The sequence below is a fragment of the Papaver somniferum genome, chromosome 4 (genome assembly GCF_003573695.1).
Source record: "Papaver somniferum cultivar HN1 chromosome 4, ASM357369v1, whole genome shotgun sequence".
NCBI lineage: Eukaryota > Viridiplantae > Streptophyta > Magnoliopsida > Ranunculales > Papaveraceae > Papaver > Papaver somniferum.
In genome coordinates, this window is record NC_039361.1 from 138,237,273 (window position 1) to 138,254,031 (window position 16,759).

The window sequence follows — 16,759 nt, forward strand, 5'->3', positions numbered from 1 at the left end:
TGAGAAGTGGAGACTTGTCGCTATCCTCTATGAGGGACTAGACTTTAAATCTCGAGCCATGGTTGAGTGTATGTGTAATGGTGAATTTCTTGTTAAAACTGTGGATGATACATGGAAATTTTTAACTGAGATTGCAGAGAAAACCCGTCACTGGGAGTCCATTAGGGAAACTGAGACACTGTCACATGATATTGGTGGTAATGAATTGAACTTTGGAAATAGCATGTCTAGTCCTTCTCATGTATATGATATTGAATATGAACCTAATCTAGAGGAACATGAGTTGACTAATGACACCACAACTGCTAATAGGGACAAGTATGCATATTACTATGATGATGATGATGATGATGATGTTATGTTAGAAGAACATGTCTATGCTGAAAATGTTATGGAACCTTTGGGTTCAAATACATTAGGCTTCTCTGCCTCGACCTTCATGAATGATGTTTCTTCTAGTATTCCATATACATGTGATGTTGATACTGATTTTGAGCATGTGCATCTGTCCTATGAAGATGACTTAGGTAATATAGAATCTTCTGTTGACACTAATATGCATGAAAATATAATTGTTGTGTCTGATTCTCTACCTGGGTCACGTTGTGATGTTTCCACTGATTTGCCGATGCATGAGAATAATTCTTCTGATGTTGTTGATGATTCTGATTTGTGTGAGCATGATAAGCATGTTGTGACACGTGTAGAAGACTTAGGAGATGTTGATGTGATTAGTAATGATGTGCCTATCGTCCTACATAAGTCACAATCTGATGGCCTTCCACCCAACCTAGATTTGGTTTGTACCCATATTGTCAAACCGACTTTTCTGAGAATCCCTAATCTAGGCCTGGAACTGTGTGCCTCTCAAGTCCTCTTGGACTATTTTGCATCTAAGTATAATATCTTTGAGGAACCACAGTTGGAATTAGCATGTGTACCCGTCCCTAGCAAAGTTCATTTTGAGTTAGACCTTGTACATGATGAATCCCCAAAACTGCGAGATTTTGTTTCCAAAATTTTATCCGTTGAAAAATCCAGGTTTGGGGGTGGCTCATTTTGTTTCACAGTTTCACTTGCGTTTATTTCCTGTTATATTTGTGTGAAGCTGTTGAAACCTCTACACTTTGTCTTTTGGGTTGATCCTCAACTCTTTAGATTGTTAGTGTATGGTGAATTTTTTGTATATAATCCAGTAGATAAAATTTCTTAAAAACCTTTTTGTTCCTTTTGTATATATTTTGCTAATCCAATATGATCTCGGCTGACATATGTTGGATTCTTGCCTTGAATAACGGAGTTCTAATATTGCTTTCGCCGAAATCGGGTATTCATATTCCTTTTTCTCTACTCAACATGATCCTCTTCATATGTTGTGTTATAATTTTGTTCATATTTTGAAACATTGAGGACAATGATTAGTTTAGGTTTGGGGGTGAAAAGTAGATACTTTGATAATATGCCATAATTGAAAACAAGAACTCCTTCTTTTTGAAAAAAATGAAAAATGAAAATAAAAAAAAAAAAAACATAAAAATGGAGCTCATTTACCTTGAAATGTTGACTCTTGTGCAAATATGTAATTATTAGGAGTCTTAGTCTAGATATTTAGGCACCCTGATTCTAGCACAATTCACATAGTGATAAGAAATTTGCACGCGCACGATCTACCAATACATGTATAGCCTCGATCTTCAAGGTGTTTGATAGGAAGTCACGATTGCCAATCACTTTAGAATACTGAACGAAACTTGACTAGCTTGTTCTTTGGTTGGTTGGGATAGAAGGTGGAGGTTACATTAAGAAAGACAACCATCGAATTTAACTGGGTGCATCAAAAAGGGCTACCTCTTGCAAAGTGTCATGTAATCTTTTGTTTCCTTTTGTATATGTAACAAAAGTGTTTCTTTATCAAAAAAAAAAAAAAAAAAAAAACGATGTATATATTCAGAAAAAAATATCAGAAAAATAAAAAAAAAATCAAGTATTTATCAATTCCATCCTCTCTTGTTCCAAAAATAAAAGAGAGTAGTCAATGTAAATAAGAGTCATGTAAAGAGTCATTTTGTTGTTTCATTGTAATAAGCAAGGGAGGGTGTATGCCATTGATGTACAACGCGAGTAATTGTGAAACACCTCCTACTCATTCACAATTCTCGTAAAGTCCGGACAGCTAGCTAGATTTCGACCTTGGTTCTTAGCCTGAGAAACTATCTCTTGGTGATTAGTAGTCATAACATCCGATCTTTCTTTACACATGTGTAGATACACTTTACACTCTTATCACATGTCTTTATTTGTTATCAGTGCTAGGATTGTGCCTTTTAGCTAGATTGACATCTCCATTTTGCTGTGAGCTTAAACTGACTTGCACATGTCACATTTGATGGAATCTGAGCTTATATTTTGACCTAGAACTTTGTAGGTACGTTCTAAGCAAACCTTCACGAGACTTCAACTCGTCCACTAGGGACACTTAGTGGTTTAAAAGGCTTAGTGCATACGCTAAATGCATTCGAGAGACCAGCGACAGTGGTATAGGTAGGATTTCCTTAGTTTTGTTTTACTTGAGGACAAGTAAAATTCAGGTTTGGGGGTATTTGATGAGTGCTAAAAAGTGCATATTTCTATATATTTTTCTTGGCATTTAACTCATCTTTTGTGCATTAATTCTACATTTTATCCCATATTCTGTATTTTCATTGTTTTCAAGAATAAATATTTTTCTTACTTAATTTTGCATTTTTAGGTAATAAATAAAGTTTGGATGAATAGCAGAGCGGAAAAGAGCAGAAAAGTAGTGAAAAGCCGGGAGGAATTACACAAGGAAGCCGCGAAGAATGTTGTGCACAAGACCAAAAGGCTAGAAGTGGGCTTGAAGAAGAAGAATTGTCCTTAAAGAAGATATGGGCTTGGCATACCCAAGGCCCAAAACCCTTACTCAAACACATTTCCACTATCCAAGCCCGTCTCGGATTTCAGCCGTCAGATCGAAGCATTTCAGCATCCTACGGTCGCTCCATCATCGCACATCAAACTCCGAAGCCCCCGCTTTACATCGCAACGCCCATCTTCATCTTGGGTCGTCCGTTTTGCTACATCCCTTCATCCGACGGTCGCTCCACGCTTACCTCCGTATCGCCGTTGGATCCACCTACCATCTTCCCATCCATCGCTCCTTGTCGCAGATCATCAAAGTTCGCTACACCCGCTCAACACCCTAGCATCCAAAACCATCGACTTCACCCAAACAAGTTCTTCTTCCCCAAATCTTTTTTCCCCAAAATCTTTCTTCTTCCCCCGACAGTTGCAGTCGAGCTCTGCTCATGCCTCTCTTCCATGTCCACTGCCACCCTCTGCCTCACTACCATCTCCATACCCCGACACCACCTCAAACCCATCTCCCTAGCCTAGTTATTTTCCCCATCTCACAACCACTGAAACCCTAGGTTTTGGGGTGAGTAAAATAACTCGAACTAGGGAACAATTAGAGCAACAGAGGCGTCAATTGAAGCATGAGAGAGGAGCAGGAAGGTCAGAAGAAGCATGGGTCGAGTCTATTTGCATCAGAGGGTGAGTTAATTTTAGTTATTCTCGAAACCCTAATCCTGCTGATTTGGGGATTTTCAAATTAGGGTTTGTAGAAATTTAGGGTTTTGTCGTAAGCTATAAAAGGGAAGTGATGTAGGATGTTAAAGGTTGTTCTTGGTTAGCCGAGATACCCCCAAATTTGGGTTAATCACTGTTTAATTTTAGTTTTAATTTTCAATTTAATATTTAGGGTTCTTCAATTTCTGTTCATGTTTGTTCTTTGCTGATTTCACTGTTAATTTTTAGGGCTCTTCTTTTGCAATTTTCATTCACTGTTTAGTATTTTAAATGATCATGTTTAGTTCCATTGTAGTGTTAATTATGTTCTGAGTTCACTGCTGAGGCTCAGATGAAGCCTTAGTGCACTAATGAATGATGAATTGCTAGGAAGGCCTGTTTTGCTTGAGTAATGGGAAGAAGTTGGTGCTCTGATATGCCTGTGATTGATTGTGCTTTCAAAAGACAGTCAATGCTAGGGGCAAATCAGTGAGCAAGCTGATTCTCTTCCCATTCTAGTTGGATGCTTAAGTTTTTAAATCTAGAATTGCATTGTTTAGCTAGGACACAAGGTGGATTCTAAGCCTTAGCTTAGCCACAGCTGCAAACTCCTCCCTGCCCTTGGGTAACAGCCTTGGTTTATTTGGCTTTGTTTCCTGTTAACTGCCACTGTTACCTTTGCTTCACTGTCACATTTACTTCACTGCCTTGGTCTTTCTCTTTGCTTCATTTCCATTGTCTCATTATTTCACTACCATCTTCATTGCTTTGTAAATATCACAGTTTCACTGCCACTATTTGCTCTTTCTTCTCTTTTGTTTCTCCTGTTCTTGTTACTGCATTCACTGCCTGGTGCTCTGCTGCCTTGTTCTCCCCCAGCTGCTACTACTTGCTACTGCTTTTGCTGCTGCTGTGCACTGCTTCTGCTGCTGCTGAAGCCACCACTGCTGCTGCTGCTTCTTCTCCAGCCCAGCCTTGTCTGCTGCTGCTCCAAACAGTTAGCTTAGAACCAAAGGCTAAAATCCCAGGTTCAAAATCCAGGTTAAGGCCTAAGGACCAGTTCACTGTTACCAAGCCCAGTTCACATCAAAAGACCAAAAGCCCATAAGTTCACAGTCAATCCAAAAGCCCACTGAGCCCAAAACCATTTCATTGTTTCAAAAACCCAAGCCCAGTTCACAATTGAACTGTTAAGCCCAAGTTCACAGTTCATTCCAAAATCATTCAAAGGCCCAAGGCCTAAAGCACTTCATCATTACAAACAAACCCACTAAGCCCAAAGCACAATTAGAAGCCCAATAGCAATTTAGAGCCCAAATAGCTAGAAACTCCAAACACCCCCAGTCTCTGTGGATCGACCCGTACTTGCACGAGCTACAACTGACGACCGTGCACTTGCGGTATTACTGTAGGCCCGCGTTTCATTTCGCTTCAATTTTATACGCTTTCCCGGGCCCACCACATACCATAGGTGATTACTTAAGATCGGTTTTACTAATAAAAGTTATACCAATACATAAGTCAGGATTTTGTGAATAGTTCTACCAAGAACACAACAAGTTGTGAGCGGTTATACTCTATCACACATATTGGTTGTTCATAAGATATTCAATGAATAACAAACCCAATAACACCTGGCAATTTCCTTTTCGGTTCACAAACAAGTTTATGAACTTACTTAGAACACATGTAAACATTGTTACCTAGGATGAAATCCTCACCTCATACCCATACATAATCACAATAGCATTCAAATGATTATGGTGATGTCTTATCTACAAAGTTTAATGGTTAAACAATAAACCTCATATTGTATTCCTTAATACTATGTCTATCTAGAGTTCACATATGCTTCGCAGTTATGTTTTCAATATGCACGTCTTGAAAGATACGTTAGGGAATGAAACAGTTCAAGTCAAATATCACTAACCTTAAGTGGAAGGATGATTGTTGTCGTTGTAGCTCCTTGCTTCTTCACATCTTTAAGACTTCATAATACTTGTAATGTCTCATATCCTAATACTTTCAAGCTAACCAATACGAAGTTGACTCTAGTACATAATCAAGCGACTCTTAACATGAGTTTTGATTCACTAAAATATGACAACCAAACTTGACATACCAACGCTTGGTGGGTTCAACCGAACAATGCTCTAACAAAGACATCTATGGGACTATGCCACCACGACATACTTCGGTACAAGGATGGTATCATACCATTTGAAGATATTGATCATTTTTGGAAACAATTAAGCTTTGATCCTCTCCCAACCGAAGACGACGAGGATGATCTAAAGATTTGGGACATGACAAATGGGATAAAGTTGGCGGAGATGTATAGGAAGATGTTCAGAGCTCATAAACAAATCATATGGCACAACATGATGCCGGTCATGTATCCTTTCACCCAATAAAATATTTTGGAACCGGAGAAGAGTGAATCGAAGGGTAGGAAGAGTAAGAAAATGAATAATTTTCAAACTAGACAAGCCAACAAGGAACTATTGGCTACTCATAGGGATCCATCCGGTGTTGAATACCATGATGCAAGGTATGAAAAGGCAAAGAAGGACCGTACATGAAATTGGTAGGATGAGAGGACCCAAAAGAGATAAGTCCGGTAACTATTTGAGGCCTGTCAATTTTATATACGATAACTACTTGGAAGATCTATCGCCAATAATTCATGAACATATTGTAGCAATGGACGACGTACAAGGTGATGAAAATTGTGGATATTACGTCATGGCGGAAAAACTTGGTCCTTTTAAGGATGGGAACAATATGGTACCCCATGAAGATAAAGTCAACTATATTAGGTAACAATTGTTACAAACCCTACGCCGGAATAAAGAATTCTACAAGACAATGATGAGAGGAGGTCCAAAAGGAAATGCCGGGGTGGCAGCGGATTACACTGCATTCGAACGTCGTTTACACGGGGATTTAAAGATCACCCAAGAACATTGGATGTCAATGCCCATTTGTGGGTTTCTAATAGCGGAGACATTCGATTGCGTCGTACATTGTTTCGGGTGGACGAGTAGTAGTTTTACATGCGCACCCTCAACAAGACCTTGCCATGATGGTATAAAAGATAGAAGACTTGTTATTATATTTGTTCAAAATTGTCATTTCATCGGTCTCAAACTTAGACCCGGTTGCCCATTACCAGGTTCGGCTTGTAGCATTATTTCAATGAAAGCCGAACCTGACAAAATAAAAACAACCAGAGTTTCTTTGTCAGGTTCGGCTTGTAGAATTATTTCAAAGCAAGCCTAATCTTACATGATTCATGAACACAAGAATTATTATATCATTCCAAATATACTTTTCAAATTCATAGAAAATGTGGATTACATACCCGTTACATAGTAGCCTTACAATAAATTTTTAATATCCTAAACGGGTAATGAGAAACTTTCTAAGAATGTAGTAGTGATATTTGTATTCGAAATTCTTTCCTTTCCATCTTCCCTATTCCTCTAGAGCTCTAACTTCAATCTCAGAGTTTGTTGCACCCTTGAGCCTATATCGACTATCAACCTGAACTAAAGCTATAAAGTCTGCGACTTTTTTTTAATAGTTTCACTATCCCGGTTGTGAGGATTACCCGTTTCCGTGGAGAAGGCTTCATAAATTCTAACCAAGTAGTACATACTCATCAGACCCTTCGCTCGTCGTTCTTCGCCCTTCTTTGGATAGTAGGCTACGTAATTAGTGCAAAGAGACAAATCTTCTTGTAGAGTAAACTCATGAGTTGTGGTTGCCATATTTTTAGTATATGTGCTTTAGAATATGAAAACACATGTAGGTATATATATATAAGACAGGTTTACAACGGCTATACATTTCAGAAAAAAGAGTCGTTCCTAGATTTGTGTGCAACAATGCCAGGGTTCGGCTTATACGAATTTTGCAAAATAAGCCGAATATGTGAAACCAACGGCTAGTTTTCAAATTTTGAAATTTTTTCAAGGTTCGTACATAGTTTTGCAGGTATAAGTCGAACTATAAACTGTTTTACCTGTCAATACTGATTTGAATGAAAACTAACACGATTACATTTTAATTAGAATCTTAAATAGAAACTTAAATTATCTTCTACTACCCTGTTTTACATAATACTTAAACGTTTCTTAAATTTTTCTCTAATGAATCTCGGAGTTTAGTTCTCTAATAAATCTCAAAAATCTTCTCCTCAACCATGTATAACACATTCCAAACTCGTATCTTCCTCCATGGCGTATTTCCCAAAGGCTTTGAACTCTAGCTTCCTTAAAAAAGAAGAATATCGAAGTTAGTATTCAAACAAAAGCGTACCTATAAGCGCGGTGGAATTGAGAATACTGACCTTCTCTTCATTAGTATTGGCGGGATGATAATGATTGACCCATATTAATATTCTGATGTAATCTCGCATAGTATAACGGATACTCTCAAATATTTCAGATAATTCCATCCACTTACGACGTTTTGGATTCCCATCTAACTCAAAATGAAATTCTTTAACTCTTTTCCAAAACATCGAATGATGTTCATTAGGACGCTCACGATAAGTTCTAATGAAAGATCTGACAAGAATTTTATCATCTTCAACGGTGAATGGTTCCATTTTTGAGTAGAAATGCAAAAAATAAAAATTGGTACGGATGAACTCGATTAGCTTTAGTAAAAATTGTTAGAAAGGGGCAGCACTGTATCTAGAAATTTCCCAACGGATCAATGGTTTTAAAAAACTTCAAAAACTAGCCGTTGATGAAATTTAAAACAGGTTTGGCGCAACAGTAATACTAACGGATAAGCCGAACCCAACTGACAAAGGATTCGTCTTGCAACTGAAATTATAGGACAAGCCGAACCATAGTTTTTCAGATTCGGCTTGCAACTGGAATTATACGACAAGCCGAACCATAGCTTTCCAGATTCGGCGCGTAACTGGAATTACAGGATAAGCCGAACCTGGGGTGCACAAGATTCGGCTTGCAACTGAATATACATGTTGAGGCGAACATCACGAATTCCAGGAAATAGATAACTAATTAACTGTTACGCTATCGATTAAAACATGAAACTCAAGGTGTCCATAACACAATCCCAGTTCACTAATGCAACCATTAAAAAGAAAGTTCAGCACCTAAAATCCAAGGTATTTGCAACACCATAAAAGTGTACTTAAAACTTAAGAAAACATTAAAAGGAACTTGCAAAATAAAAGGCCACTTAACCACGACCCCTCTTCTTAGTTCCACGACCACCTCTTCTTCCACCTTGGTCTTCATCTTCCAACGCATCATTACCGGGTGGGCCGGTAGTACCACCTCCATTTGTACCTTCACCAACTTGTCGAGACCTCTTAGTGGTAGGCCTTTGTGCGGGTTCCTCGGGTTCTTGTACTTTGTTGATGATTGCATCCCACTTCTTGTAGAGGTATTTTTGTTCTTCAACGGCCATAGATGTTTTGCAACCAAGTTTGGCCTTCATTTTTTTCAACATCTCCCTACCCGAGATAACCTATTTTTTCATTTGTCAACAACTTATCACCGAGAGATTGAAGACATTTTTACCATAACTAATTTGTGAAAATAGTATAAAGTGAAGTCATTATTACCATTATCTTGAAAGCCTTGACTACTTATTCGGAAGTAGACTTGTCGATGATCTTGATTGCCTTCGCCTTCCCCTTATCAGCTACATTTTGACTTTTCTTATTGATAATGAAGGGATGAGAAATTTGGTTATACCAATCCATATAGCCCGGATCCTCTTCACATGGATCGTAAAACTAAAGGTGTTAACTTGGACGCATCTAATGTGTGATCGTCTAATTCTTCCAAAACTCAATGATGGGATCAGGATCATACTTTGGTTCCCATGATGAACTGGTGATTTTAGTTCCAGTACCACTCTTTGGTAACAACCTGAATTTATCTTCAAACAAAGGAACCTTTTGGACGCATCCTAATTGACGGAGTACTCGTCGAGGATCGTATATAACATAACCACCGGGATAAAACAATGGCCCATGGTACATACCTACTGGCATATCCTCATCTTCAACAACTTCATCTTCTTCATCTTCCTTCTTATATGGTTGAAAAACGACGTCATCAACACCCACTATGTCGAACGTCTCTCTCAAAATTGCCACCAACTGTTTTTTGTTCCTTTTCTTCGAGTCCTCGTAGTTGTACCGTACTGCAGTTGGCTCTGTATAAACCCAATCGACATCCTTTTCAAATGTTTTGGCCAATTTAAAAATTGGGAAATGGTCATATACCCATACCTACATCCAAGGAACCACATTCAAAAATCAAAGGAATTAAAGTGATAGAAACAAGTTTTACTTGGAAATATCAAAGTAAGAATAAAGTTCGCAAACTCAGTGCATTGTTCGGCTTATATGGCTCAAGTATCATAAGCCGAACCAGATAAGTAAAATGTTCGGCTTATACGGTATGATAGTTATAAACCGAACCACACACTGATTTCCCAAAAGTTACCTGAAGCAAAGTGAAGTTCCCTCCGATGTTTGTACTTGTCAACCTAGACGCGGTCGCAAGTTGGTCCAGCAGGTAAGCTAGTGAAGCCGTTCCCCAAGCATACTTGTTAACAATATCAAAATTCTTTACTAATTGGAGATAATTAGCATTTACCTTGTTTCCGGTAAGGTCGGGAAAAATATCTCTACCAAGAGTATAAAGAAAGTAGGCAGTTCAGATTTGCTTCACTTTGATGTCATCCGTTACCAACACCCCTTCCTTTACTATCTCCTTTGTGTTCTCAAATTCCTTTTTCAAGTTAGTGAGCTTGATCTTCTTATTCTTATTATTTCTGCCGTTGGGTATGAATACGGAATCAACATCTTTAACGGACCGACAAAACTCCAACTCAGTTTTGTATGCACCCCAACCAAGAGTTTCCTCGTACAACTCCTAGAGCTCATCCCAAATAATGTCATAAAAATAAGCATCCACACTTACACCCCTTGCTTTAAGGAATGTAATCTTACTTGCATCATCAGGAGTGATTGCCATCTCTCCAAAAGGTAATTGAAATGTGTAAGTTTCTGGACAAAATCTCTCGGAAAATGCAGAGGCCGTCACACTATCATATTCCTGATGTACATATTGAATGGTAGGCCATAAAGCACTGGCTTGTACGTAAGCAACCACCCCAGGAACCTCTTCAGAAAGTTTCCATTCCGCTGCCCTCTGGTGTCTCAATACTCGGACTGCAAGGTTGTGATCAGGAGTCTTATAAATTCTCTTCGCTCAAGATTTAGCATAACCAATCAACACATTTCCTCCATCTTCTGGAAGACCATGAGGCAAACCATCTGATCGAGGTGAAATTACGTCATCTTCATCAGGAATGTGTAAACCTGTGATCCGTTGTTCTGCAACTTTCTGCTCTTTCTCGGGTTCTGCAACCTTCTTCCATTTTTTCTCTTTCTCGGGTATCCGTTGGGGTTGTGTTTCTTGATTATCATCAACTTATTCTTCAACATCTATTCCTTCTTCTTGTCTTTAAACTCTTCCTTGTTCATCTTCTTCTTCTAAAATGCCTCCTCTACCTCCCGCTCCCAATTTCTTCTTACCTCCTCGTCGAGGATCGGGAGTTTTAGAAGTAGAAGGTGTTACCTCCATCTTCTTTCTCTTTTCAGCTGCATTGTTCCTGACACAAGTATAAAAGTTATAAGCCTACTTCAAACAACAAAGGAATACAAAATATATAAAATATGGATTTGAAATACCAAAAACTTGTCAACACATCAACAGGTTCGGCTAACCCGAAACAACACATATGAGTCGAACTATGTCTTAAACTTTTGATTATCATACACATAGAGTGGTTCGGCTCATACATACAAAAGACCTACAAGCCGATTCTATATATTTGGCGCATAACTAAAACTATCGAATAAGCCGAACCTATACTTATAAATTGAAACATATATTCGGCGCAAAATTATATCATACAAATAAGCCGATCCTATACACTTGTAAAATTTATGAAATTCTAACAACAATGTTCGGCGCAAAACTAAAACAATCGAATAAGCCGAACCTATACTTATGAATTGAAACATATATTCAGCGCAAAATTATATCATACAAATAAGTCGATCCTATACACATGCAAAATTTATGAAATTCCAACAACACATATTCGGCGCAAATCTAATACTATCGAATAAGCCGATCCTAAATATAAGGCTCTATGTGACTAAGTTCGGCTCATAAATAATATGTACTGTTAAGCCGAACCGTTCATATGCACTTTCAGGGTTTAGTTTCAAGAACAGTTCGGCGCAAATCTAAACTTCATTTTAAGCCGAACCATATCCTGTAACCGCCGCAAAACCCTAATTTTTTGACGAATTCAACCTATTATACCAATCAAAAACATACAATACGAGATGGGTTTGTAGAACTAACCTTCTTATTATCATTTCATGAGTTGGTTATTCTTCACTTTGTTCTTCCGGCTTGATTTGTGCTTGAATTTCAGTTTGTTCTTCACTTTCTGAATCTTCATCTTCAACTGGTTGTTCAATTGATCTATTAGAACGCGATACTTTCTTACGATGAACCATCATATAGTTGAATTTAATCGTCGATTAACTTTTCACGAATCGACGATTATCAATTTCGGCGATGATGCGATGAAAAAAAAAAGAAGAATAGAGGAGGTTCGGCAGAGGAGAGGAGGAAGAAGAAGAAAGGTTGGTTTTGAAACTGATTTTTTGGTTTATTGATTTTAGGTTTTTGTATTAGGACAAGGGATAAATTAGTAATTTAAATTTTTTAAGGATATATAGGTAATTGAACTACTCATAGGGTACCCCTTGTAAGGTCACCCAAGTTAGGACTATTGTTTTGAGTAGTCCCCGAAAAACGGTTCAAAAAAAGAGTCATCGGGGATACAAAGGCCCATTTTCATATTGGACTATAATAGTCCAATCCTTCTTAATGATAAAAGGCCCATTTCCCGCCCTAAAACCCTGATTATACCCTTTTCTCGAAACCCTAACTTTCTCACTCTGCCTTTGTCCCGTAGGAGAGAAAGTTGAGAGGGAAAAAAAATGGAGAATGGAATTCCAGAAAATCCTGTTGTTCTCCCTTCGAAACGAAAATGTACAGAAGATCATGAAATTGAAGATATGAACAAGAAAAACAAACCAGAAATCGTGAACGACGGCGGAGAAAAGAATCAAAACAGCGAAGAAAAAACTTTAAATGGTGAAGAAGAAAATCATGAAAAAGAAGAAGAAGAAGTGAATGTGAAAGGAAAAGGGGTTATGATTAGTAGAGAAGATAAAGGGAAGGGGAAATTATTTGTTGAAGATGATGGCGAAGAAGAGGTTGTTGTTGATAGGAAAGGGAAAGGGAAAATGATAGTTGAAGATGAGGATGATAGCGATGACGATGATGAGTTTGGTGGTGGGGAGTTGTCTGATATAGATAGTGATTTATCTGATGATCCACTTGCTGAAGTTGATCTTGATAATATACTTCCTTCACGAACTAGAAGACGTGTTGTTCCACCACCTGAGGAGTATCGTGTTGATGATTTGGATGATGAAGATGATAGTGATGATAGCGATGCTTGACAAGGTTAGTACAAGATTAGTTACATTTTCTAATTTTGCAGATAATAGCTTTTACCTATATTATGAAACCCTAGAAATTATTGTGTTAGGGTTTATCTCGTTTGCTTCACATGTTCATTGTGTGGTTTTGATTTACCTATTATTATGGTGTGACATTAGGTTTTGTTGTGAATTTTCTATGGATGATAGTGCTTGACAGCTTGTGTTTTAAATTTTGTTAGCCAGATTCTGGCAGAGCTAATGAATTGGTATTTGAAGTTACACCTGCTTAGTCAATTAAAATCTCGATACAATCAAAATCTATGTATGGATTGTCTAGTTTTAGATGACAATGTAGGTGAATAAGTGATGTAACATAAAATTGTAGGTGAGTGAGTGAGTCATGTAGCATAAAAGGAAGCTAGTTCATTTGATTTTACTTCTTTTTATGCTATTGCATTTGGTTTTGTTGTTATCCCATGGATGATCATGCTTGACACCTTGAGTTTGAACTGATTTAGCTAGAATCAGCTTGAGGTATTGTGTTGGTCTTAGAACTTTTTTAAACCACTCAAAATTTGTTGGAAAGCCTCTGTAGAATCTTTGTATTAAGTGTCTAGTTCTGAATACAACATGGATGAGTAAATGAGTGAGATGGCATAAAAGGAGCCAAGTTCATTTGTTGAGTAGGTGGATAAACGACTCATGCAGCATAAAAGGCAGCTAGTGCATTTGTTGAGCACTTGAAACGGGTAGTTGAACTCTGGACTGAGATTATAAGTATGTAGATGTGTGGGGCTATTAGGTTAGGGTCTGTTGCTATACGTATTCTGGTCCTGTTAGGAGTCCTTGTATCATTTTTCCAATCCTTTTTATTAGAGAAGTTGATATTGGCTCATATATTTCTTTTTTTCAGCTCAACTGTTTGATTTGTTTTATGATATCAATGTTGGTTCAAAGATTTTTCCTTGCTTTTCTTATGATGGATTACTTGTGTTTGTTTTGTTTTGGCGGATTCTTAAGTGCCAAACCATTAATTTTATGCATGTATAAGACTGGATTACTATGACAAGATAAAGATTTCAGAAACAGAGCAAAATAATCTAAGTCTCGATAACCCACAGTAGTAACTAATGACTAATGTAGTCAATTAGTTGTGGCATTTTGTTGTATCTCCAATTCTTCGTGACTGAAAACTTGGATTTGTAGCCTTCGGGTAGGTAACATCATATGTGAAATTTTAATTGTTGGGCAGAGTAGTGGTTAAGGCCTTGTCAACATCAGTGAAATCACGCAAAGGATCACGCTTGCCATCTTAAAAACATAGTGGTGCTTCAAGAAAGTTATCGGTCTGTTGACCTCTACCTCTCATCCACTGTATGCAAATTAACCTATGTTTTGTTCCTTTTCCATATAAAGCGTCATAGCTTACAAAAGTTCCAGAAGAACAACTAGATAAGAGAGTTGATTTTTACCTATGTGGTTATTGCAACCTACAATTTAAGTAAGTAAAGGGTGATATAGGATAAACAGGAGCAAAAACATCTAAAAATGGCTAGGCAATAATGGGTTGACATCTTAAGTATGTGGAGTGTGTGGGGGCCATGAGGTCCCACATTTTGCTATTGGGATCTCTTGCAGTATTAGCTATTACTTTTCAGTTGTTTCATGAGAGTAGTTGTCTTACAGAAGAACATTATCTATTGTTTTTTTTTCTTTTTGCCCCTTAATTGTGGTTTAAAACTTTTTTCGCTAGTACGGTTGCTTTTTTTCGTTTGTCATGTTGGATTCTTAAACAAAGAACCACGAAGTCTAGATGTTTCTAAAGAGTGGATAACTCTTGCAGTATTAGCTATTACTGTTTCACGAGAGTAGTTGTCTTACAGAAGAAAATTATCTATTGCTTTTTTCTTTTTCTTTTTGCCCCTTAATTGTGGTTTAAAACTTTTTTCGCTTCTAATACGGTTGCTTATGTTTTGTTTGTCATGTTGGATTCTTAAACAAAGAACCACGAAGTCTAGATGTTTCTAAAGAGTGGATAACTCCTTTAAAAAAAATTAGCATAACAAACAAATCTGTCTCGATAACCACAGTGGAAATAAATGTAATCTATTAGTCTAGGCATTTCCTATATCTCTGTAAATGGAACTTGGATGTGTATCAGCCTTAGGTAGGTTGGTAATTCAATTTGAGAAATTTCAAACGTTGACTGTTTACCAATCAGTCTACAATTGGAGATTTAGATCAATGACCACATGTTAATGCCTTGCTAAGATCAATAATGTAATCTCTGTGGAGATTTCAAAGCATCCTGCATTCTTGCTTGTCTTCTCAAAGAGTAGGAGTTGTAGGAAAGTCAAGCCATGTTTGTTCTTTCAAAGCATCCTGCATTCTTGCTTGTCTTCCAGAAGAACAATTAGAGAGAATGGTTGTAAATCGAGTTGCTTGCATGGTTGCTAAGAATTTAATGAGAAATAAGACGTGTAAATGCCTTACTACTTGGCCTATAACAAGAAGTCAGTTTTGAAATTGCCACATTTTTTTATTGAGATGGAAGATAGATAACTTTAATTTGGAGTATTAACTTTACAATGGCTGACTGTAAAAGATCCAAAGTGCTCATTTTCTTTGGGTTGAAAGAGTTATCAGAATTTTAATTTCGTACTGCCTAAATCTTCAATTTGCTTGAGAGTAAAAATGTTTGTGGTAGTTATGTATCTCTAACCAAGTTTTGTTTGTGTGTATATGTGTTTGTTCACAATTAAACTAAGAAGTGAAGGTGTGTTTGGTTCTCCGAATCAAATGAGTCGCGAATGCTTTCGCACTTTAATCTGCTATGTTAGGAGTGTTGAACGAAAATTTTGTTTCTGTCACTGCGGTTATGTCGGATGGGATTTCATCTTATATAAACATTTGATCGATTAGTTTAACTATGTACTTCGAATCAAGCTATTTTTTTTTGGTTGCTGCTTGGAGCTTAATATGGTCTACTTTTATGTTGATGATCCACAGGCTTTACGGCATCGAAGGAGATTGTTGCTGCCCCAGTTGCAAATGGACGATAATTTATCTGAATCCTTATTTTCTAGCTTATAATAGAATAGGGTTATAGTTTATGGTATAGTAGATTAGCGATAATGATATATAAACTGATGAAAAAGTGGCCCTTCTTAATTTTTGGTGTTAGCACTTACACTTGGAAGAGCCACGGATTGCCTTAACCAAACATCAAGGTTAAAAACCATGTATTTAACAGGTTTAACCAACTCTGTGCAAAGAAGATGAGCTTTTCATTAGCAGTTGTGTGTTTATTTCCCCCCTCAGCTGATAACATGTTTTTTATTTCCTACCTGTTGGTTTTAAAAATAAAAACTTTTGAAAAAGGCCATTCTGATTGTGTTTAGGTCAATGGGGACAGAGCTTGCATGTCATATGCCCTTGTTGCCTTATCAACTACATAGAAACTGCAGACCAAGAGCATCAATTTCGAATTGGGCTTTATCAACTACAATTGGTTTTAGAGTGACCGTTAAACGCCTTTGCTGCCCTTTTCTGGTTAGACTAGTTAGTGAACCA

General features: G+C 37.5%; 1 protein-coding gene across 1 annotated transcript; it reads left to right on the forward strand.

The window, feature by feature from the left end:
* The first annotated feature begins 12,619 nt into the window (after window positions 1–12,619).
* Window positions 12,620–16,482, forward strand: LOC113274306 (histone H2A.Z-specific chaperone CHZ1-like). Its single transcript, XM_026523728.1, has 2 exons — window positions 12,620–13,208; window positions 16,196–16,482. Exon 1 carries the CDS (start codon window positions 12,677–12,679, stop codon window positions 13,202–13,204), a length of 528 nt encoding a protein of 175 aa, XP_026379513.1. The 5' UTR covers window positions 12,620–12,676; the 3' UTR covers window positions 13,205–13,208; window positions 16,196–16,482.
* The last annotated feature ends 277 nt before the right edge of the window (window positions 16,483–16,759 follow it).